The sequence below is a fragment of the Melospiza melodia genome, chromosome 18 (assembly GCF_035770615.1).
Source record: "Melospiza melodia melodia isolate bMelMel2 chromosome 18, bMelMel2.pri, whole genome shotgun sequence".
NCBI classification, from domain to species: domain Eukaryota; kingdom Metazoa; phylum Chordata; class Aves; order Passeriformes; family Passerellidae; genus Melospiza; species Melospiza melodia.
The window spans coordinates 8803031-8828652 of NC_086211.1; the positions used below are offsets into that span (position 1 = coordinate 8803031).

The 25622-nt window shown below is 41.9% G+C and overlaps 1 protein-coding gene across 3 annotated transcripts in view; it reads left to right on the top strand.

Moving 5' to 3' along the window:
* The window catches only part of MYH11 (myosin heavy chain 11), a 54474-nt gene that overhangs the window by 347 nt on the left and 28505 nt on the right, over positions 1–25622 (top strand). For all 3 annotated transcript variants that reach the window (XM_063171949.1, XM_063171950.1, XM_063171951.1), the window contains exons 2-5: positions 5615–5973; positions 10986–11142; positions 17738–17765; positions 24449–24551. In XM_063171949.1, the coding sequence (XP_063028019.1) occupies positions 5632–5973; positions 10986–11142; positions 17738–17765; positions 24449–24551 (630 nt within the window). In that variant the 5' untranslated portion in view covers positions 5615–5631. The remainder of the gene's footprint in view (positions 1–5614; positions 5974–10985; positions 11143–17737; positions 17766–24448; positions 24552–25622) is intronic.

Consider the following 25622-nt stretch of genomic DNA (forward strand, 5'->3'; position numbering starts at 1 on the left):
AAAATGCATAGGGACTGTGCATGCTGACAGTGGGCACAGGTGTTCTAGCCTGCCTCAGGTCACTGCTGGCACTGCCATTGCTGGGTCCAGCCTGAAAGACACCAGAAAGGCTGCAGAGAAGGAGCCCACAAGGTGCAGAGCAGCGCAGGTGGTCCCGGCAGCTGCTGCAGGGAACCATCACTTGGGCATTTGGGAATGAAAAACCTGAGCTGCTGAGGTTCCTGACCTCTCAGTCCTAATAAAGCACTGCTGAAAGAAATTGCAACCAAATAAAATAATCAGTTCATCAGTAACTTGTTCTTTAAAGAGGAAAAGTGCTTAAAAATTAGAATCACTTTTACATAAATGACCCAGCAGTACATATGTATGCTTTTAATATGCTGGGAACAAATTTGAAGCAAAACTAATCTGACAATTTACTGAACTACAGCAATTTCAAAGGTGACATGCCTTTTTTTAAAATGGAAAATAAAGCAACAAACTTTTATGAAAATCTCCCGTTAGTAAATTAAAGCGACAGTAGATGGCAGTGCAGAAAGCAGCTTCAGCACCATCCCACAGGTTCATGGGCTTCTTTCACCTATATGTGCGTGTGTCTGTGTCTGTGTGCATGCACACCTATAAAAATGCTGGTACTTATGTGAAAGGCATATATGTTTGCATAATTAAGAAGCATGATGAGATATTTTCAATATAAGAGAAATCAGAAGGCTTGTCACTATCTCATACATTCATATCAGTAAAACCTTTTCTAAACTACACTTGTTGAAAGACAAGCCCACCTTGTCCTTCACTCCCAGCCTTGCCCTGGCAGGCAGTTTGCAGCAGGACTGTGTGGATAGACTGACTGGCTCAACCCCCAAGTCCCCCCTTCCCTCCAGCCTCTCAGGCAGGGCTGAGCTGATGAAGCCCCCGAGAGCAAAGCTCTGATTAAATTGTCACTTCAGTTCAGTGCCCAATTCTGCCCTGGCCGTGTTCACTTGGATGTAAACAATGAATTTTATTATCTCATTTGCAATTGACACACTAGTCCCTAAAAGGTATTTGTTTTGAATTTGTTATCATTACATTTTTGTGGAACGGAGAGTATTGAGCAGAACATCTCCTTAAAAGGCAGCGTGGGGATGTATGCAGAGATCCCAATGCTCTGGAAATCACAGAGACTTATTAGTTGCAAATCTGATGGCTTTTAAGTATGTTAATGTCAGGAGAAGGCAATAGCTAGAGACAGCTTTCCAGCGTGTGCAAAATCCAGTTAAAATTATGGATTATTTGTGAGTTACAATCAATATACAGAATTTTATTTAGTTAATAGAATGACATTACAAGAATTTGAAGTAGCTGGTATTTTCCAGATAAAGGGAATCTAGCTCTTTTTTCCCCTTCTTTTCTGATTTTTACAGTTTATAACACTGGCAATAACTAGGGCAAATTTCTTTTGAAAATTAGAAAATTAATCAAGTGTTTAGTCAGAGTTATGTAGTAAATCTCATTAAAAAGGTGAGATGACTTTATTATAAAATAAGGTACTCACAGAAAATACGGTGAAGTATATGGAGAATGCATTACCAAAAAAAGGTGAAAGGCCAGGAGGGATTGATAGCAGTGCTCATGATAAAGCTGTCAGTGCTGGGCAATTCCAGTTCCTAAATGAAGGTCACAAGGTTAGGATTCACCCCTAGATTATCTTTTGATTATCTTTTTTCCAAGCAGTGCTCAGTTGGATGATTCAGTTAAGCACTGGAAAAGTAAAAGATAAGGAAACTGAAAAGATCATAGGCAAGAATTACTGTAGCCCAAGAAATGCAGTTTGAGTCAAGAGCAGGTTACTGCTACACTCTTCCATCAGAAACTACTCCTGAGAGCAGGACTTGGTTTTTTTAAACAATAGGTTCTATATTTCTCTGTTGCAATAATTATTCCCTGTACAGATGTGATAAGGCTTTATAGTGACATGCACATCCTGCAGAGGAACGGAGAAGTGCCCTTTATCTTTTCCTTAGGGGAAAAGCAGTCCCTCCAAGCTCTGACTCAGGAGGCAATTCTGCTTGACCAATAACCTTTTAATTAAAGTGAACTTCCTGGGAATATTTATATTTCATTCTTGAAATAATATACTCAGGACAAACTAGTTATAGAGACAGCGTTCAGCTTCTGTCATTAACATGGAAAGAGAAAGGACAGTGAAGGTCAGGCAGATATCTCCATAGTGGGACAGCAGACAGAGGAATAGCTGTGGGAGCATCCATGTGTGTTTGTGTTTTCAACAAGTACAATAAATGGATCAGGTTAGGTGTAATTTGGCACAATTCTAAGGCAAGAAACTTCACATCAGTGGTATTTTTGTGATTGCTTTTCCTCCTCCCACTCTCAGGATAACTCATCTCTGGGTATAAAGTGTACACTCTTGTACATGATTTGGGCTAAATGGATGAGAACCTCCGACCAACTCTTGCACATGGATTGGGCTCTGCATTTCTCTCAGCCAGCCCTGTGGGTGAAACCCAGGAACTGGCTAAAGGGTCAATTGTGCCTTCCCAGGGAATGTTCTCAGCAGGCTGCAAGGATTCTCTCCCCTTAGCCCATACTCCCAGTATCAGTCAGTGCAGTCTTGAACAGAGATGGACCAGAAGATATAGTGCCAATTATTAATCACCTTCAGCATCTCATTAGCAGCTCATTAGTCCTCACCAGGACAAATTTAGTTGAGTTTGTGGAGCTTATATTCTACCCCTTTCATTCAGATGGAAGACTTTCCTTTATAATGAAAATTAATAGTGCACATTAATAAATAAATTCAATTATTAATAGCTATTAATCCACACTTCATAACTGCATATCCTTTTTTACTGCAGTGATAGTCAGAAGCTGCTAAAACTTTATCCTTAGATTCCAGAGGTTCAGTCACAAAAAGTTCTTTTCACATAAATCCATGTTTTCTCCTCATTGTGTTTCAGAGTAGTTCTGGGATCCAGTTCTATTCACTAGTTATTGTAGGGGATCTATTCTTGCCATAATTAAACTAGTCCTAGTGTTTGGATCTAGGGAATAAGAATCTGTATTTCCAAGTTCTGCAGTTCTTTCCACCTTATATACCTTCCAAATGGATCTTGCTTTGAAAAAGATTGAATTAAAAACTTTCTGCACCTGTACATACAGGAAGAAGTAGGAGAACATAGTCAAATACAGACAGACCAGCTCTGAGTTTCATGTTAGAATCTGTGGAAGATGTTTTTGACTTAGCCTGTAACAAAGAAAGGAACTTTTCCTTGGTCCTTGGGCAGCAGAACAGACAAACCTCTGGGATGTCCCACTGTGACATGCTTTGTAACAGGCCAGTAGTTTTAGCTATGGTTGGGTTTTTGAGGTGGATGGTCAGGATGACCATGGACAGTTTGATTTCCATCATCATTTTCTGTGAGCAGCCTCAGAATAGCAGGATTTCACCCCATGAAGCTCAGCTCTGCAGTTCAGTCTCACTTTTGGTGTTTTTGAGAGCAGTACCTAATTCCTATTGATATAAAAGTGCTGTCACCTGGCATTTAGCCTCAGGCAGCACTATCCAACCTTTCTGCTGCTTCAGCATGGCCATGGAGCTCTCTTCTGGCCATGGGATGGGCTGAAATCCCTGTCTCCGCTGCTGCAGCAGTTCCTGCCATGCTGCTGGGGCAGTGGGGTGGAGAACATGCCTTGCCTGCTGCCACAGCAGTGGGAGAGGCCAGGGCAGCCCCTGCTGCTCCCTGAGCCCTGTGAGCTGCAGCTCTGGGATGGGCAGAGCTTCCATGGCTCCCCTGTGAGCAGCTTCCCCCCGCAGCCGCCAGCTGGAGGGCTCAGCCGGAGAGAATACCATCTCCATTATTGGAACTGTGCAGCTCTACCAGCCCTCTTGGCAGCCAGGGAGCATTTTCTGCCTTAATCCACACAGAGGTCAAATAGTTTCCTCTTGCTCTCTTCCAAGAATCTCCTGGGAGCGAGCAGAGGGACACATCCTACAGATGCTCCCTCACAGAGCCTCGACCGCGGGGAGCACTGCTCAGGGGCCAGTGGCAGAGAGCAGGTCTCCCTCACACATTGACTGCACCTTCATGGATTATCTGGGCAAAATTTCCTCTTTGGGATTTCCAGGCAAGGTTCTAGAGCAAGCACCTTTTATTTTTTTTTTTTTATTTTTTTTTTTTAAGACAACTGTTGTTGCAGGACTTTAAAGAGCTGGGGCGTCTAATTTCCACTGGATTTCAGTGGGATATCACCTAACCTTCTTAGGCACCTCTAACAATCCTGGTTTTGTTTTTAAGCTTTATGTCACCTTCCACATGATACATGTTTCCTTCTCAGGCCCCTCATACAGTGTGGCCTTGTAAAAAAACTTTAATCTGTGGGAAGGCTTCAGGGACAAATATTTGGAAAGCAAGCTCTGGTACTCCCAGAGCACAGCGTGTCCATTTGGCTACATACCACAGAGCTTGGTCCTTACAAATATTGTCCTGCTTATGGGTTGACTGCTGACATCTTTAGCAGTCAGTTCTCCAAGCTCCCTCCAGATTCATGTTTTTTTGAATGCTGTAAATATTAAACTCATTCTCAATAAGGAAATGAAACAGCCTCTGTCTCCTAGAGATGTTTTTCTTGGGCACACACTATTTGTAGCTCCTCCCTAGCTCTCCTCTCTGCTCCACTGCACAGCAGGTTTCCCAACCAGCACACTCTTTTTGCCCTGGAGCAAACCACAAATCCTCTGTGTACTCCTTGCTGCATTTAGACCTGTGCTCCCAAGGGATAGAGCAGAGCACTTACAAAGCTCCAGCACTATCAGCACATCCAAATTTCAGTGGCAGAGCAGGAGAGCAGCTCCCTGCTGTCTCAGCACCATGCAAAGCAGCCTCAACTCTCCCCTGGCTCTCACCTATGGGCAGATACATTCAGCTGCTTTATCCCTGTGCAACTGCATGGCATAGCTGCATCATCCTTCCAGTCAGAGTTCAGAGTATCTTTTAGCTGAGGCAATTCCAGGCTTGTTTCATTTCTTCTCTCTCTCATGTGATAGACATTTACCCTTCAGAAATGATCAGCTCCTACTGTCTGACCCACAGGGAGGGGCTACCTCTAAATTACTTCTTTTTCACCAGCAGTATTGACAACAACATGATTTTTCTGCTTTTTCTGTTGACCTTGTCTTAATCTTAGTCTTCTCCAAATTAAACATTATTAAGTGATTGGAAATAGTCCTTTGCAAGAAAGGTTCATTTCTGTCCTTGCTGGAACACAGCCTGGGAACCATCCTTCTACTGCTTATTTCATTATTGCACTGATATTTCAGTATGTGCCCAACAGCATTTGGGTGATTGGAAGTTTTGTGTTTGTCTGAATTCAATTAACTTTGTGATGGGCAAGAGCTGAGGCTGCAGGAAGGAGTTCAGCTGGTGGCCCTGGTGCAGGTCTGACTGTCTCACTGCACAGGGACTAAGTATCCATGTGGAAATATCAGATATGACAGGGGACCTATAGTGCTTTGGACCTACTGCATGGCAGATTTGACAAATGTGTTTTGTCTGGAACACCTCCACAATTGCCTTCATTTATCCCTTTAAAGTAGAATATTTTGCTTCCTCAACAGGTATCTGCTGAGTCAAAATGGCTCAAAAACCTCTCAGCGATGATGAGAAATTCCTCTTTGTGGACAAAAACTTCATAAACAACCCACTTGCCCAGGCTGACTGGTCAGCAAAGAAACTGGTTTGGATTCCATCAGAGAAACATGGATTTGAAGCAGCAAGTATCAAGGAAGAGAAAGGGGATGAGGTGGTGGTTGAACTGGCAGAAAATGGAAAGAAAGTGACACTGAGCAAGGATGACGTCCAGAAGATGAACCCTCCAAAGTTCTCCAAAGTGGAGGACATGGCAGAGCTGACTTGCCTCAATGAAGCTTCAGTGCTGCACAATCTAAGGGAGAGATACTTCTCAGGTCTAATTTATGTGAGTAGACCCAAACCCACACAGAGCATTTCCCATTGCATGTGACCACACCCCATGGACAGCGAGGTGGATCCCAGCCCCTGTCTGGGATAAAGGCCTTGTGTAACACTGCCTTGCAAGTACTAACCCCCAGAAATGGCATCCTAACCCAAAAATGTTCCAAATTCACTTTATTCCCCATGATTCTCCTGCTTCTTTGATAATTGCTTCATTACTTAACTAAATTAAAACATATGAAGGTTTCTTCCACAAAATTTACAGATTCCGAAAGAATATTGTTGGCTTGGAAGGTATTCTCTGATAGGGGAACAAAATCTGAGTCCTACTGTTTGGGGGAAAAAAATTGAGAGGGACTTTTAAATTAATCCAATGCAAACCTAAACAATTTTCCAGCAGCTTGCAAAAAGAGCATACAGAAAAGGTAAATCATGCAGTTTTACTCAGGCAAAACTCAGCCAAAACTGAAAGGCAGCTGAAGAGTTCTGGTTTGTTGATGCTGGAGTTAAACCTTATGTGTGGATAAAGGGACAAACCCACTGGAATTCAGGCAAGAGTACTTGCATGTACCAGTGTGTCACTGAAGCAAAGTCAGGCATCCAGTAAACCTTATTGTCCCTCATGTTGATCAAGCTACAGATCAGACAAGCTGGACAAATTATAATTTGTCTATGTTCATGTGACTTATGACAAATTATTTTATTCTGTCTTTCAATCTTCACAAGTACATTAACACAACAATATTTTGATATTGATAACCCTGTAATCTATCCACATCAACAGTTAGCAAACAGCACAGTAAGAAAGCCTAAAACTTTTCCAAGGAATTTAGCTGTTATCTTTGATTTTACATGAAGGATCCCTCTGCTGTGCTGCAGAAGTTATCTACAGTTACAATCTATGAAATATTTTACTTGCATGACAGACCACTGATGAGTGAAAGAAAGTACAGAGCTTAAGGAGAAACAGTAGTCAAGATCTTGTTATGAGAAATACTGAATTAGAAAGTAGGAAATTAAGCAAAAAGTAAGATAGTTATATGGACTATAACAAAGAAACTGCTTACTTGTTATGTGCAACTTCAAAGAGCTAAGCTCAAGATCTTTCCTTCAGGAATGTACTAAAATGCACATTATCAAGTTCCTGAGAGAAGCTAGAGTACCTATCTTTTCATTATTTGAATTTAGTGGATTTTAGGTTTGCAGGTGAACATGTGGATCCACGTGCTATAATAGCAGAACATACAGCCTTAATGATTAAAATAGACTTTATCTCAAAGTGTTCTGCATTGTAGCAAGAATTTAAATAATTAGTAGAAGGTTAGTGGGATAAAATGGGGGATTGAGTATTTGTTGTTGTTCTCAGCAACACTCTGCATAGCTGTTCCAGGGTTTCCATTATGTTTACTTTATGGAATTTTCATTTTCTACAGAAAGGGGAAATTAACTTCCAAGAGTGGATAATGCAATTAGAAATCAAAGAGTTGAAGGCAAAAATTGAAGCATATCTGAAATTAAGGTTTCTTTCTCAAGAGACTAAATTTTAAGATGGTAAAGTTTCAAAGACAATAATTTGACTTGTAGGGCAACAAGTTATTTGTATTTTCAGTATGCAAAACCTGCTTGAAACTGCCAAGCTTTACACAGTGCTGCCCTACTACATGCTGCCATAAATTTTTAAAAACAGAGGGGGCCTCTAAAGAGAATCTGAGTCTCTCCCACTTGCAAGACTAACTGTAAACAACTATCTCCTGACTTTGCCATGTGTTGCCTAATTTGCATCTCTTGGAGTCCCACATATTCAAAGAAAACATGACCTCAGCATTTTTCTCTCCAGAGCATCAGTGATGCAAATGGGGATTCCCAAATCTAAAGAAAAATAATAAATCCAGCTGGAAAAAAAAAATCATTTCCCCCTTGCATTTACATTAAATAATATTAAATAAAAGGATTCAGTGCAGAAATTCACAGAGTGAAGAAAAACACCCTGGCCTTTTGCTTCATCATAGATAATTAAGATAGAAGGGCAAGAAGAAACCTGAGCCACTAACTCATGTTTCACATTGCTCAGAACAAAAAGAATCTGCTTTATCCACATACAAATTACACAAAAAATTATTATATAAGCATGAAGAACACATCAATGCAAGTTCAGTGGATTTGAGAGTAGAATCAAATTCCTTGTATTCATAGGCACTACTTGTTCAGTTTTCACTTAACAGTGAAAAATGCTGTCTTTAGTGCCCAGAGCTAAATATGCATGTTGGAACTGAGGTGGACTCTTCTGCCCAAACCTAGATATTCACAATGCAGATGTGTATTTGTGCCAGTCTCTTGTAAATACCCAGCAGCAGCAATCTGAGGGACACCCAAGCTCAGCACTCCCATGGAAGTATCCCTAAGATATTTCAGATTATGTTCTTCCTCCAGACCCTCTGTGGAGAGGTTCAGCCCCTCTCTAGACAGGCTATGCCCCAGGGAGAAGGATTTAAGGCATGGAAGCTTCAGTGCCCCATAAATATCATCTATATTAATCCAGCTCCCCCAACAAATCCTTGCAAAGCATACACCTGGAGCTACAATCAGCCAATATAAGAGGCCTTCATTAAATTTCCTGAAGTGAAGAGGGCTTCATTTAATGAAGAAGGCTTCATTAAATCTGCTGAGGAGATCACAGTCCAGTTAGAAATGAGGATTCTTGAACTTCATCAGCTCCAGCTTTTGCTCTGCCTTAACACCCTGCTTCTTGTGCCTCAAAATTAGCTCTTTAAAGCTGTGTTACTGTGTGCCTGGGTGTGCAAACAGCCCTGCATGTGGCAAGGCAGGAAATGCCTCGAAATCTCAGGGAAGGGAGGCCTAAATAATTTCCTTAATTTCCTCTCCTAATTTTTTACTTGGGTGGGGACAATTAGTTAAGTGTGTACAGTAAATCTATGTTTTTTACTACTAAAAAATGCCTTGCTGTCCTTTCCCTAAGGGCCTTGGTGGCCATTCTAGGATAAAACTGTCACTTTTCAGGTGTGTTACCCTGGCAACACTAAAACTCATTTTGACATGAGCAGCACGTGTTCATTCTGACATCCCAATGAAAATCCAGCTGAGCCATTCCCCACCGAGGGGCTCAGCCTGGGGATTCTGAGACCCGGCAGGGATTTGAGCTGGGTTTTCCTGGGCTGGGCTGGCGATGCTGAGACCCAGAGGGGATTTGAGACAGGTTTTCCTGGGCTGTGCTGGCGATGCTGAGACCCTGAGCTGGGTTTTCCTAGGCCAGCCTGGCGATGCTGAGACCCGACAGGGATTTGAGCTGGGTTTTCCTGGACCAGCCTGGGGGTGCTGACACCCTGAGCTGGGTTTCCCTGGGCCAGCCTGGCGATGCTGAGATCCAGAGGGAGGGATTTGAGCTGGGTTTTCCTGGACCAGCCTGGGGGTGCTGACACCCTGAGCTGGGTTTTCCTAGGCCAGCCTGGGGATGCTGAGATCCAGAGGCAGGGATTTGAGCTGAGTTTCCCTGGGCCAGGCTGGGCATGCTGAGATCCAGAGGGGGGGATTTGAGCTGGGTTTTCCTAGGCCAGCCTGGGGATGCTGAGATCCAGAGGGGGGGATTTGAGCTGAGTTTCCCTGGGCCAGGCTGGGCATGCTGAGATCCAGAGGGGGGATTTGAGCCAGGTTTTCCTGGGCCAGGCTCCCACAGGCCCAGGCTGCGCTGTCACTCCCCACAGCCCCCGGAGCAGCCAGACTGTGCCGTGCCAGGCTCAGTTCCTGGGTGCTGATACCATATAAAGGGCTGGCTGTGCCGGGCCGTGCCGGGCTGTGCCCTATTATGGTCAGGACAGGGAAATCCCTGCGCCCGGGGAGCAGCGACAGCTCCGGCCATGATGGGACACAGCCCCGGGCTCAGCGTGGCCCCCCAGGGCTCTGCTTCACACACACAGCAACAAAATCAAATTATTAACAATAAATATTTTTTTAAAAACAAACAAAAAAAACCCACTTCTGCATATATCAGGAACAGCACAGTTCCATTATTTCTTTTTTTCCATAGGCCAGTTAAAGTATTGCAATACTCCTGCCTAATGTGAGATGCTCTCTCCTAATATGAGAATTATGTTCTCATAACTTGGGTGTTTGTTGGTTTGTTGTTTTTTTTTATTTTCTTGTTTTGTGGGCTTAAATTTTATTAAATTAAATACCCTTAGAAATTTCTTTTAGCAACTGTTTGTGAAATATGGCTCTTCATCTGGTATCGTATGGTATTGCTTCTGGTCCAGGTCAAGAGCTGGAATATTACGAAATAAAGAAAAATTTAAAATATATAAATAAAAACCCAAGACAGAACGGATGAACACCTATCAGCTGGCAGCCACTATTCTTGTTTATGTATTTATTTTTATATTAATACCTCCATTAAATTCTAAACAAACCACATTTTTCCTGAAGTTTTCTGCAGAAATAGTCATGCAGTGAAGGCATGGTTAGTCTCTCAAGGCATCTATTTGAAACTTGAGCAATTTTATTTAAGGACTCTCATCAATCATCAGTGTTACGTGGTGTTCACGGAAGCTTTTTCTAAAAAAACCCTTTAATCTTCTTACCTAGGATTTCAGTTTACAAAATTTGATGCCTACCTGAGCAGTTATTTATATCATATTCTGATAAGAAAATACACATATAAATATTAATTATTACAGTTATCACCATACCCTTACGTGTGATAAGGGCATGGATTATGTACTGAAAATAACTGAAGTTAAGGAGCTCTAACATCAGGTGTTTGTACAGATTGCGGAATTTACCTGCTGCCAGCAGCTCACTTTGTAGCAATAATGATTTGTGCACTTAGAAACCACCCATGCACATACATTCAGAAAACCTGCTTCGTTTGTTACTCTGGGCAGAACACAAAGGAGCACTGCTGCTGAAATCCCATTAATTCCCTGCAGCCCCTGCCTGTGTTTCCCAGCCTGGACATGGCACATGGTGATGTTAAGCCCAGCTTTTATTTGAATTCCCTTGCAGACTTACTCGGGTCTCTTCTGCGTTGTGATCAACCCCTACAAGCAGCTGCCCATCTACTCAGAGAAGATCATTGACATGTACAAGGGCAAGAAGAGGCACGAGATGCCCCCCCACATCTATGCCATTGCTGACAACGCCTACAGGAGCATGCTGCAAGGTAGGCCAGCCCTGCCACCCTGCCTGGGTGCCACAAACACCTGGCAGCTCCACGTGGGCTCCTGCCAGCAGCCAGCCAGGAGAGAGCTCTCACAGAGAGCAGAGCTGCCTTTCTAGAAGTTTCAGAGGAATTCTTTGGCAGGAGCAGCAGTCCACAAACGCTGTGACTCAAAAAGGAAAAACAATCCTTTCACCCATCTGTGTGGAGGCATGTGGGAAGGTTTCAAAGTCAAGCAAATAGTTTTGGCAAATACGGGCATGGAAAATGCTCCCTCTCCACTAGTGGAGACTATTCCAAAGTTAGCTGTGAGCGCTGCTGGATCTGTCAGCATTGCTGCAAAGCAAATTCAAACAGGGTTTTGGGGCTACTTTCCCTACAGCCTGATGTCTTGAACCCTGAGTTGAGATGTGCTGTTTCCCAACAGGGATGGCAATGGGCAGTGGGAAAGCAGTCGGGCCCCAAAGGGTGCAAACAAACCCCCAAAATTTACAGAGCTCTCCTTCTCCTGCAGTCACTTCTGACAGACTGAGGGGATTTCATCCTAAGGAAAAACTTTCATTCAGGGATCAAAAAGCTAAAGTGATGGATAAAGGAGGCTATAACACCTCCAGAATATAGGGTATGACCAGGTGCCATCTCACATCGACCTTGGGTGCTACAGGAAACCAGGAGCTCTACAAAATATTTTTAAATTTATATGCCCTCATAAGGACCCTGACCCTACAGAAATTCTGGCTGACAACTATGCCTCAGCAAGATTCACAGGCTTGGCCCTAAAGTTTAGGGCTTCACAGGATTAGGACTTTTTCCCTTCCTATGGCTTGTATGACATTTCTTTCTTGGAGCTACTTCAATCTTTTTATTTAAGTGGATCCCAGAAGGCAGACCTACAGTGCAGCAGAGGAGGACCAATAAAGCAACAAAAATATCCTGAAAACAGACCTTCCTACACACTATGTGATATAATCATAGTTATAAAAATCTTACTTGGCAGAAGGTCATCCCACTAAGCCACAGTCACATATCTGCACTCCAGCTTCCCTCCTGAGCCCTGTGCTCTGCTTCCTGGGCTCCTGAAGCCATTCTTCCCTCTGATCCTTTATTTAAGCAGCAAACCTTGAGGGGAGATCTGGAAGAAGCTCCTGGCTCCTGCAGACCATCAGTTGTGCAGGGTCCTGTACTTGTCTCTAGAAATGAGGTGGGGGAAAAAAATAGAAAAGGAATATAAGCTATCTGTAAGAAAGGGGGAAAAACTGACTGCAGCCTATGCTGAAACAGAATTGTCTTGTCCTGACAATACATGAGTTTCCTGCCTAAAGTGAAACTAATTCAGCACAGATGAGCCTGACCCAAGCAGCACAGGGATGTCTCCCAGACTGTCTCCTGTCCCTCCCAGCATGTTCTCCTGAGCAGTGGGAAGCCACTGGATCTGGTTTGCCCTCACTGTGGCCATTAACTGCACTTAGAACAGCATGGGTTCAGGTGTACCTCCCAGGATGGCTGGAGGGAGGACACAGCAAGAGTGCAGGTTTTTATCAATTCACTTCTTTTGGTGCTCAGAATGATTTCCTGGCCCTACAAGCTTTTGGGAAGTTACTCCTCATTATTCATGTGCCCCCACTGCAATTCTTCCTGGCAGCAGAGAGGAGGGGGAGAGCAAGTGCAAAGGAACTAGGAGGGAATAGGTGATGAGCTGAACCTTTAAGAGGATGCTCTTTCACTGCTTCCCACCCCAACCACGCACAGCTGGCACGGCAGCCAGCAGTGGAACCAGCAGAGCTCCCAGCACAAGCCCAGGACACCCACGTTTCACTTGCACATGTCATCTTGGAGTCTCTCCATCTCTGAACAGGGCCCCAGTTGCTTTTAAAGCTGTGCTTTTGTTTGTAAAAACCTACTCGTGTTTTGTGCATGAAACTAAACCAACCCTCAAAATAACTCTGGTTATTCAGCCAAAATTCTGTTCACGTTGGGGTGGTGAAAGTGGGCGTCAGCACGGTTCTGAGTGAGCCCTGCTACACATATAGGCACAGAGAGCTTCAGGGGGTTGTGAGCATATTTTCTAATGGAATATAAACAAAAGTTCTTACCCATAAACATGGATCAGAGCACTAAAAGTTTTCCCTGTGAAAAGTCAGTACTGCTCCTTATCTGGAAACTTGCATAGTTTCTGCTTGCCAAAGTAAAATATGTCGTAGATTCATGAGACTGAGGAATTACATTCTGGTATTTCGTGACCAGGGCCACTTGGCCCAGAGCAATCAGCTTGTTCAGATGTCTCAGGGATCCTTTATCTCTTGGTGAGCCAGGCCTCTGTGTCTGCAGATCCCTGGTCCTACTGCAGGTTCATCAGCTGGGAATCACAGCCCTCTGCATTCTCAGCCCTCCCCTGTGTTGGCACAAACATCCAGCAGAAAACATGAGAGCTGTGCACACTGCATTCCTCCTCTGCTTCAGAGACTTACTTGGTTAATGTATTCATTAGGGATGATGTTTAACTCCCATCAAAGCTCTTCTGATAAAAACACTTAGCCACAGCTATCAGCAATCAGATAATCAGACTTTCTTCCAAATATGCAGAAAAGCTAACATCTCACAGGACACAGGAATTATCAAAGATGTTGGCCGGGCAAAGATAAAATTTCCACTTGTTTCAAGTGGTTCTGAGCACCTAAAACCCTTTTGCAAATCACAGTCATGCTGTCTCATGCTCAGCCAGGAGTGCTGGGTGTCTTGTTGAATCTGCTGATTTCCATGTCACTAATGCAGTTTGATCAGTGCCCAGGCACAGCCATGGATGCTCATTTCCAGCCAGAATGAGAATAAACTGTAATTTTCTTTAATCTCCAAGGCTGAGAATTCTACAAGAGCATTTGTGTGTGTGTCCCCAGGAGTTACCACACTGAACTGGGCTCTCCTGGCTGAGTTTACAGACTAGCTATGGATGATTACTGCTACACTTGGAGACAGCAATCACAAAACATTTCCCCCTGCTCCTGCACCCTCTGCTCTCTCTGTGTTTGGGATGAAGTAGCTCCATACAGAGGGCTTGATCCCCATCCCACCTCTTGCACTGACAGCAGGATTCTTCCTGCAGCCATGATGCAAAACTGCTCCAGGTGAAAGCCACCCCTGGGTTTGGCTGTGCTGAAGTGAGTCCCCCCTCCTGGGGCACAGTGAGGTCTGTGAGTGCTGGTCACAGCAGCAAGGAAGAGGCCGTTCCAGGGAAGAGGAGCTGGAGCTGGATGGCCCTTCCTGCAGCATTGCCAGCCTCCAGTGATGGTGAAGCTGAGACACTGCTCTGTAAGGAGGAGCAATTCTGCTGCCTTCTGTCATCTTCCCTGCAGAAACAAAAAATAAGTGGTAGACAATACAAATGTGAAAAGTCATGTTATGCAGAAGTAGTAACAAAGTTTTTGTGTAGGTGGTTAGGCCTTCATTAAGTTTTCTGGCAGTAAATCATCATGGAGAAGATATATTACAGCTTTCTGCAGATTCAAGGAGATTATTTTCTGTGGAGCCACTTTTATGCAAGCTTGAGTTAAAAATGGAAAAACAAACAACCTGGTAGTTACTCAGAGGTATGGGAGGGAAACACAGTTCCCAAGGTCTTAGAAAAGGAGGCTGCTGTGAGAAGCCATCTGTTTACTGTGTCCTCAGCAGGACTGTGCAGAAATGTCCCCTTTAGGCAGTGCAGTTATTAACAAATGTAAAGAAGCAGTAAGTGAGTGGGGGAACGTGGTTTCAGTATTTTTTTCCTTTTATGGTAAAGCTGCCAACTTGCTGCTTCATTGTGATAAACCATCTGATTTTGTTTGTGATTAAGCAGAGCTAACTGGTCTATCAAGAACAGAGGGGCAAGAAATCTTACAGGCAAACTGGAGGTGTTTGGTGAAAAAGTAAGCAGATTCCAGAAAGAAAAAAAAAACAACTCTGTGCATGTTTAGGAAAGCTGGTGAGGTTTATAATGTAAGTGTAGGTCTCTATTAAAAATGGAGGAGAAAATTAAAAATAAATGTTTCAACTTCTAATATAGACATATAGGAGGTGGATGATACTCTTCCAGGTAGGGTCAAATTTTCTTAAAAGGCATTAACCAAAAAGATATTAGAATATAGAAGACCTATTCTGTTGCTTTTTAAGCCCCAGGAATTATATTTAAGGAGTTTTATTTCTACAGCTCTTTCTCTTCTGATAGATAGACCACATAAAGTTGCAGACTCACAAATAGGTCACAGTCTTTTCTATACAGAATGAAACATTCCAGAACAGAAATAGGATTAATTGAATGGGAGAGACTTTGAAAGTAAATGAGGCCAGTATCTGCAGCTCAGGCCATAACAGAATAGGACTGGACTGGACATCCTTAGAGGTGCAGTTAGAACTGATGCAGGAGACAGAAGAACATCTGGAATTTCCCCTCTGTGAGTGTGCACAGCACAGTTTGCCAGCACGGTGTTTCTCCCATGATTAACCTATCCCTGAGGACATTTGGTGCCACTTCTGACCTTCCTCATCCTTCCTCTGCTTTACACATCCCCAGGCTGCCCCTGCACACAAACCCCTCTGTGGGCCAGTCTGTGAGACACCTTTGGGAGCCTTCCCCTTCTGAGGAGCAAAAGAAGGGCAGCAATGGGCAGCAAAGAGTAGTGAGAAAATACTTGGCTTGGAGACCAGCTTTTTCTGATGTTCCCTGAGCTCAGAAATTCCACTGGCAACTCAGTATCAAGAGTCACTTTTATTTTCTTTATGATATTTATGGGTTAGTGATGCAATATCAATATATGCCCATGGTTTCTATTTACCCAACAATGTATTTTTAGCAGAAGTTCTTCCATGCTTTCACTTTTTTAACTTAAAAGAAAGCCTAGCTGATACCCTGCAGTGAAAAACAAACATGTCTCACAGCTCCTCTCCTCCCAAATGTTTATGTGGAAGAGTCCTGCAGTGCTGATTGCTGACAAATACCTCCAATAAAAATGAGCAATGAGTCATTTTGTACCAATTTACCAAACAAAGCAGTTAAGTGGCACCATTTGTTATGTGGTGATCAATAAAGCAGTTAATGTTATAGCTATTGAGGAACTGGGAGTAAAACAGTTGTTTAATATCAATCCAGGCCATTGCAGAATCCTCTAATGCTTTTCCTAGACTGGCTGTGGGCCAGGCAGCAGTTACAACTTGAGAGCTTAATCAATTGGTTTAAATAGGTTTAAATAATCTCATGGTATTTATGACATTCAGGGTCAGCAATAGGGGTGAGCAACAAGACAGGTATTCCTGCAAGTGACCCCACACACTGAGCAAAAGGATCTCATGTCTGAACCTCTGAGCAAAGATTGGTGCTGGCTCTGCTTTTGGTAAATAATGCCAGACCATACAGAAGCACTGGATTCTGCCTCATTATCTGCCTCAAGTCTCAGATGTGTAAACTGAGCACACTTTTCAAAAATGTATTTGACCTGCCTGGGAATTATTTTCCTAAGTCAGAATATTTTTTTTACAGTCTGTAAAGGCAAACTGAGAGTCTCAGTCAAAGAAGGGCAAATTTCAGGGCTGGGGCTGATTGCTCAAGGCCTTGTTTAAGTCTGCTTCCAAGTATTTCCAGGGCTGCAAACACCACACCTCTCTGGGAAACTTGCCCTGGTGTTTGACAAGTGAAGGAAACAGTTGTGCTTTGGAATGGACCTCAGCAAACATGCTCATCATGCCTTTTGGCAGAAAAATCTGTGTAAAAGTTCTGAAGGTAGAGAGAAACTCCAACTCCAAATGAATAAGCAGGGAGGATTGCTCCAAGAACAGGTCATGGAGATGGGCTGCAATCCTCACCCTTCCTGCAGCGTTACAGAACTCTGGACACTGGTGTGCTGAAACCTCTCACATGCCTCACCTAGCAGAAATGGAAATTTTGCTCCTCCTTTTTATAAATCTTGATCCAAAATGTGTTTGATGGTCTGTTCATACTAAAAAAACATGAAGAATGCTTACATATTGTTGACATGCTCTTGTATAATCTAAAGCATCTTGTTTTGTCTTATTCTGTGGAAGATCTCCCAAAGAAATTACTTTTTCTATTGATAAAAATTGTCTCTCAGTCTGAAATGAAAAACAGGCTAAATTATTCAGGTATTTGAACTGCTTTGTTTTCAAAAGTCAAAGCTTTGCATGACCAGCTTAAAACATTTTAGTTGTTGATGCCTTATCTGTCCAGACTTTGTTTCAAGTGGGCTGCTGGCCATAGTTCATAAGCATAGTAAAAACTTGAGTTTCAGGTTTGAAATTTTGTTATAATCTTCTTACAGAGAGCCTGATCTTTTTGCTGTCCTCATTACAGTTCATCTCTAATGGAATTTAAAAAAATATTTTTGACCTCTTAACCTTTTGTTCATTTTTTGTACAAAATATTTCCATTAGAGATGGTTATTTAAATTCAAGGGCAAATTAAAAAAGATGTGAACCCAGTACTTTTTACTAATCATGGTTGGCCAGATTTTAGAAGGTCTAGGCTGTTCAATGTAAATCCTTATAAACATAAGTGCTTCTGTCAGAAAAGCCATTCTCCCTAATTAATGGATTCTTTTTTCTTTATTCACAGATAGAGAAGACCAGTCTATCCTGTGCACGTAAGCAAACTCATCTATTTTTGTACATCTCAATGTCACAATATCTTTATTCAAAATTGATTCAAATTCTGATGGAATGGACACATTCTCCTCACCTTCAGTAAGCTTGAACTCCAGTCCCAAACCTACTTCATTAGATAGATCTGTTCATAAGATAAAGAACAGGTATCAGTGTCACAGGAAATCTTTCATGCATAAAATTATTTCTTTAAATTGACTTTTTGAACTTGGAGATTTAACAGTTTACAGTGAACTACTAGGGAGTGTGGTTAGTGCTCCACAAAATCCCACTGGTTTTTCATTCCTGACTGTTTTGAAAAATCACTCAAAATGTTGAACTGGACAAGGATGTCCTGCTTGACCCTCAGTTTTAACTCTCTTTCCATCCTTCTGTTGCTTATTAGTTGATTTTATTTGCTTGAATGTCATCAAGAATGCTTTTGACAAAATTTTGTCTTTATTAAATTTGGCATTTTCCAGTTTTCCTGATAAAAGATTAGATTTGATTCTATGTAAATGCTAATACATTGGCAGAGCCGGCATGTGTATTATTTATAGCAGGTTCATGCAATGATGCTGTAATGTGTCAGGTTTAGGTTATCTGAGAAAATGTGGCTACTGGCTGAATATATATTTACCCTCAAAAAAGCACTGTAACTGATCACCAGCCATAACATTACTTTTGACGGCCACTGCTGACTGGAAAAAAATTATCACCAGATAAAAGTTGTACCCTGTGTCTGGTATCACAAGGGCTACCATAGCTCTAACCTCTGTTCCAACAAGACTTCAGTATTTGTAAGTATGCCAATCAAAAATCTGCCCCCAAATGCATTAATACTCAAAGAAATATAAAATTCCTGCAATGATCAAGTAAAAATTGACCATCACATTCTTCCCAGGATGAAACATGTCATGGTTATTAAGACTAATTTACAATATGCATTTCCATCTTCTATTTTTATACTTTAGTTTATTTTTCCACTAGTAAATCTTCTTTTAACTTTGGAAAATTGGTACTTTCAAGAAAGGGACTTTCTTTTGCAAATCTATGTCTTTTTGTTAATGAAAATTCATTAAAGGATCCACTTCTTGCAGCTACCATTGATTGAAATTACCTGGCCATCTTGCTGGAAATCTAAAGTGTTTCACACTAGTAATACGTAAAATAGAGAAAATAAAATTTTTCCATCCAGTAATATTTAACATAGAGAGAACAAAATGCCTTTCCCATTTTGAAAACAGCAAGTGGTTATACTTACTCCCCAAGATGGTTGGAGTAATTACTGTGTGTTGGATGTGCATCATAACCCATAGCTTAAAACTGTCCTAACACGTCTTCTAAAGCAAAAAGACTGGCCAAGCTAAAGCCAATGTACACAACTTTAACCACTACTGGTTTAACATTCTTGTTTGCCTTATTTGTGCAGAAAGAAGAAAGTTCACTTGGCTTGCAGCTTGGCAGCTGTCAAGTGGAAGCAATTTGCAGTATTTTATAGAATTGTTAGAAATTATAAGAAATTGTCTTCTGGCCTAAAATATGTAACAATAACTGAAGACTTTATAGCATTGGTCTGCCAGGATTTTTTTCTTGAAATAGCTACAGGCTTGAACTTTCCAAGGCCTGGTACCTAAATTGTAAAAGAATAGCTGTAAGGATTCATATGGAACCCCTGAAATGCTCCTGGGACACAGGCAGGGGAGCAGATCTGAGAACTGAGCCTGATTCTGTGTTTCTGACTATAAATACACCCATTCTCAGGACTTTACCCTCATTAAACCTATCCTCATGTGGTTAAGTACTGTTTGCATTCTTTTATAGTCCCTACATTTGTGTGATTAACCATGGTATGTTTAAAATCTCCATCTGTCTTCAATGCTCATGGGTTCCAGTGTTTCCTCAGAATTCCCTGTCTTTCCAGATTTCATTATTTTCTCTGCATTTCATTAATAACCACACTCATACTGCCTTTGGCCTCCTCTCCTCTGTGCACACACATTCTTTTGCTGTTAGCTCTTTCCCATGGGTAGCATCACTGAACATCCTCTGGTGTCATTCCCTGCCTGTTGCTCTCTGGCCCTTTACAGTCAGCCTCAAAATCCCACAAATCTTATCATGCACATTTACAGCACAAAAAACTTTATACCATGTGTTTACTAATATATCTGTGGTTGCATTATCGTGCCATAACGCAATGTAGCATAACATATATAATACATACACAATACCTAATATTGCACTAGAGGTATGAATCTTACTCTTTTATGTGTCTGAAACTTAGGACAAGTAAGACTTTTCCACTGTTGTGTCTTGGTCTCTACTGTTCTGAGCAGCCTTCACTGCTCTGCCTGGCTGTAGGGATTTCCTGAATTCCTGCCTGTGCTTAGGCCTCCCCACTGTGCTCTCTCTCCTGTTTCACCTCTGAGCTGGCCACAGAATAGTCTGTACTCACTCTTAGTCCATACTAACCTGAACACAGATGTTGCTGAAGGAAAAGTCCCAAGAAATCTGTCCAGGTACTCAGAGACCTGAGCAAGCTCAGTGCATCAGCAATGACTTGACCTAGGCCATGGCCAGTGACCAGACTTGTGACTTTTCAAGCTTCTTCCATGATAGTAGAGGCACAAACCCTCAAACGAGACTTCTGGCCTCTTGTTTGATTTCTAAAGACACAAGTGGATTCTCCTAGAGTTTTCAAAATGTTTTTTACTAAAAATTAACCATGAGAGTTTCAACAATTTCCTCATAAACCTGTCTGATCTTGGGGTTATCATATTTGAGCCATTTTCTGGAAAGAGAAAGTAGAGTATTTTCTGGAAAGCAAATGTGGCTGAGAGGACTGTACACAACTTCCAGTTTTTTAAAAAAGCTACCTTAAATGAAAGAGAAAATCTGATGAAAGTTCTGTGTGTTTGGGGTATTATGAAGCCCATGGAAACAAGTACTTGTGAAACACCTGTACCTATAATCAAGTACTTTTTCATTACCTTTCTGGTTTTTAAAACATGCATGCAGTTTGAATAGTCTCTATAAAAACAGGAAAGGAGCAGGGTCATATTTCCACTTAATTTGATATGGGAAGAGACAAAACATTGAGTGGGGCAGTGCCCTGCCCTTTTCCCCTCCTTCCCCTCTCTCTCTCTGGACAAACCCTCCAGAGCCTCACCCAGCCATGGGACTCCAGCCCATTTCCTTCCCTGACGCGCAAAAATCGCCCAGAACATCTCCAAACTGCAAAGCCCCATTAGTCAAGAGACTCCTCCACGAGAGAGCTGAACTCCTCTTTCCCAGCTCAGTAAATCTCCAAGGCTGGAGCTGGCAGTGGCTGCTGCTTGGCCCCTGTCCCACACAGATATCTGTGGAGCTCCAGCCCCAGGCAGAGCTGCTGACCCCGCTCCAAGTCCTTGGGGAATTGTTTTGTAAGTAAACCCATAGAATCAGTGGGCTGGCTTCTGACACAAGGCTCCAGTGGGGTACAGCTGGTCTGGGACAAAGCTTTTCATGATGTTTGCACATCTCATACTGCAAGACAAAGGCTGCCAAGCCCTAATGTGATTTAGAGCACCTCGTTGAGTGCCCTGCGCACAGGGGCTTCCCACAGTGCCAGCACATTGGGATTAAGGGATGTGTGAACGGGCAATTCTTGTGGTTCATTGCTTACTGAACAAACGCTGCAAATAAATTCTGCTGTTGCTTTGCAGATGTTTCCAAAAGAGGAATTAAGCTAAGTCTCATATCATAATACTAACATGGAAAGCTTTCAAATTTTCAACAACAACAACAAAAGAAAATACACTTTTAAAACTCATTTTTCTCAGTTGTTCTCAAATGTACAAGAGTCCTAGTTACATTGCAGGCTCAACCCCAACAGGGGGGCCAACCTGCTAGTGTCACCTTGTTCTTCTTTTGAAACCTATTCTAGCTGGGATAATTTTCATTTAGGCGAAGGTAATGGAGTCATGGAGGATTTTGTAGCTCAAGAGGTACAAAAACTCTGTTATAGCTGAGCACTGTATATGTGAGTTTATGTGCTTCAAATCCTGTGCTGAGGTCCTAAAACAATGACTGGCAAGCAACAAGGGAAGGATAAGTTGAAGTTATACCCCACATTGTGAGAGTGGTATTTTTAAGAGAGCAAGCCTGTTAGTCTAGTGGAGCCCTTTAATCTGGGAAAGCCAAAGAGTTTCTTAGGAGGAAAACTTGCATAGGAAGCAGCTGAAGTACTACTGTTGGGCTGCTCAGAACTGTGCAACTTGCTTTTCATCTTCTTTTTTGCATTGGCCATCTGAGCTAGGAGCAAAGAACTGCAGGAAGAAAGATCCATCTTTAAAAATTCAGTCACAGAGTTCAAGAGAGAAGGCAGATTTTAAAACAGGTGGGATGTCTCATACATCTCACAACGGAAGTTGTTTCTACCCCCTCAGAAATGATAGTACTTCAAGGCAGATGCAGAGGGAAAAAACTGTTCTGGATGACCAATTCTGTTACAACTCAATAGCTCTAGGAAGTTATCCACCTGTGAACTAAGATATTCACATGCTCTCCTCCTCTGGGTCTCCCTGGGTAAACTTATTGCTATTTAGAGGCATTGCCCTGACCTAGCCATTCCTCCCCATTGGTACATTTACAAACATGGCATTTCATCACTGAGGGGAAACCAGACACCATATGGCTGTGATACATCCTTCAGAGTTTCAGGGCTACTAATGTTAAATAGATACTTGTTTGTCAGACCTATCTGTTGTCATGGACGTTTATGACTGATCTGATATGTTGAAAATATCAGCTAGAGACATTACTCTTCATTACTTACTGACCTTGGAGACTTTCCTCCTAATTAACCTAAAGCAGTTCTGTGTGTTTTCTATTTCACACTGAGGAACTTTTTTATTGCCTATTTCAAAAGAAAGTTAAAGCCTCAAAATCTGTCTGCAGAAAACAAGAAAGGCCTCAGCCTGTGCCGAAGCAAAGAGTTAAGGAGCATTACAGTTTGATGGGATAATTACAAGTAAAATGATGCCATATATGGTAATACTCACAGGGATTCAGGGAAAAGCCAAAAGATGGGCACTGTTGCCCTGGGAGAAAGGAAATGCAATGATGATGTGATGAACTACAAATAACCCTTAATAAAATGGAATAGTTCAAAGCCCAGGGTTTGTTTGAAGAAAGTTGTTTTGGTTGTTTTTTTTTCCAAAGAAACAAAGATGTAAGGTAGATTTATTTGAAAAGTTTGTATGCATAGGTCTTCAAATTGGTGTGCTTGGTTTGGAATTGTTCCCAGGACACTTAATTTTTATCAATAAAACATAGAAATGTTTTAGCACTGAAGCCCAGACAGAGATGAATCCAATCTCTAAACTGTGCAAATTAACTCAGGTCTTGTGAAAAGGAATCTATTAATCTCGCTTATTTGTGGTTGAAATGCTAAAAGCCAGAAGAAACAGTTCTTATCATGTTGTACCTCAGGCAGGAATTGGTTCTGGTCTTCTAAGGTTTATATCAATGTCATTCTGTATTGAAAGTTCTGTCCAACACTTCTCCATATTTTTATGTCCATTTATCACTGGTCCTTTAGTAGGGAAAATTAATTCCTGTATTTCCTAATTAGGAAAAGAAGCAGAACTGCAGTGGATTCAGCTAAACATTTTCAGACTCAAAAAAGCTGATAAATATCTCTGGGATTTTTGAATGTATTCTTCTTTTATTATTCTAAAATACATTTTATTATAGATCCAAAGAAAAATAGGTCCAACTTAGATGGTTGCCCTCCTCACAGCACCAGCTCAGTTGAAAGACCTTGTTTGTTAGATCCACACCCACTTTGACTGCTAAGCAGGACAGTATAATAATATTTTTGTGCATGTAATCATCAGAACCAGAGGTATCTGAAAGGCATAAAATGATGTAATGTAACAATTAGAAAGGAAAATTGGCTGGAAATTTCTACTGAGAAAAGACTCTGTCAACCTGTAGTTTGAAAACCACTCTTTTACTTTAAGAGAGGGTTAAAAGTTGTTAATAAACTTAACCTGGAAGTCTTCCAAGACAGAAAAAGTTACCTCTGCCTTCCTGCTTCCCAAGGGACACTGCATGGGCAGAGCTGGGGTGCCAGTTCTGCTGCTCAAACAAATCCCCACCATTTTCCTCTTTACCCAGGGAGCAGGGACACCTCAGGCATTTCCATTCCTGGTCCCACTGAATTCAAGGAGCATCTCAATACAAAATTCAGATGAGGCAGGATCAAGTCAGAGACTTTAATGCCAGAGTTTCAGAAGAGAAAACCATTGTATTACTGCTGATGTTTTCTTTTACTGCTGTATCACATCATAGTTAATGTCGTATTTTTTGATCTTAAAATATAAACAGACTCCCTGCCAACTCCACTTCTCATAAGTGTTCAAATGCTGCCAAAGCAAGATGAACTGCTCTTCAAAAATGCATCATGTTTTAGAATTCCCTTAAATGGCCCAATGTGCACTCAAAATACTACGAGGACAGAGATATAACTCTGATAATGCATTCTTTGCAGGCTGAAGTCAGGTGCATTTGGAAGATGCTGCTCTGGGGTAAATCAGAACTGAGCTGGGCAGTTTCCAGCCCTGTTTTTATACACTATGTACATGGCAGAAGGACTCCACTGGTTACCTACCTTCTTTTGTGTTATTTTCTCTCCCCTCAGAGGTGAATCTGGTGCTGGCAAGACAGAGAACACCAAGAAGGTCATTCAGTACCTGGCTGTTGTCGCCTCATCACACAAGGGCAAGAAGGACACCAGTGTCACTGTAAGTGAGCTCCTCCATCCCCAGCTCTCCCCAGCCTCTGGGGCTGTGCTGAGGTCACTCTGCAGCTCAGGGACTGAGGCTTGTCAAGCACTGGCATATTAAGAGTACACAATTACGTCACAGCCCTATGTTTATGGAAGAAAAAAATTGTTTGACACCATCTTAGGCATCAAATCAGAATGTACTGAGGGAGAACAGAAATATTCATAGTTTTCCATAGGCATAGTACCTATTTATATCCCAGTATGAAGGCCTTGAAGTCTGCAAGGGCTCAAGTCCTTGTTTTACCCTTGACCTCTGCCAACTGAGAAGCTTGGGAAAGCCTGTAACAAACACATTGTCCAACTGCATCACAAAAATGGATGCCAGCATTTAAACTTCCAAAGTTTTAATTGGATTTGTTAGTAAGTTTTCTTACCAACTAGCAAAGAGTCCCAGTATAAAACTTGTCTTTTTTTTTTACTGCTCTGTCAGAGGTAACAATTCTGAAAGGCACAATTGTTTCTAAGTGCTTTGTTCCTTCAAAATGTGAATAGTCTTGCCTGAGAGACTAAAGTTCATTTTCTTACTTTGAACCATATACCTGCTCAGTTCCTGGAGATCATTACCATGGCTGAGGCTCTCAGCTGTCTTTGCTCTTCTCAGTGATACAACTCCAGGTCCTACATCATTTCCAGCCTTTCAATTGTAACTCAAAACTTCTGCAAAAAAAAAAAAAATGAAGCAATTCAGTTTCATCACAAAACAGGCTTAATTCAGGACAACATTTCATTGTGTCACAAATACAAGATTGGGTACAAGATAAGTAATTAGTAGGGAAGTGGGAAATAATGTAAAATTCTCACAGCTGCCCCTGCCGATGTGTCAGCAGAGCACGAGGTTTCAGCCCTCCCTCTTCCACCACAGATAATTGGGTTTTTATGTACAGTGGATTCTAACTGGGAGTAGGGGAGGGAGTAGATGTCATTTTGAGTAGTATTTTCTAGAAATCTGTGATTTAATTTAGTGGAAACAGTACAAGACTAATGTTTAATATTTAAAGTTTATGCAAAAAAAAAAAAAAAATTCTTC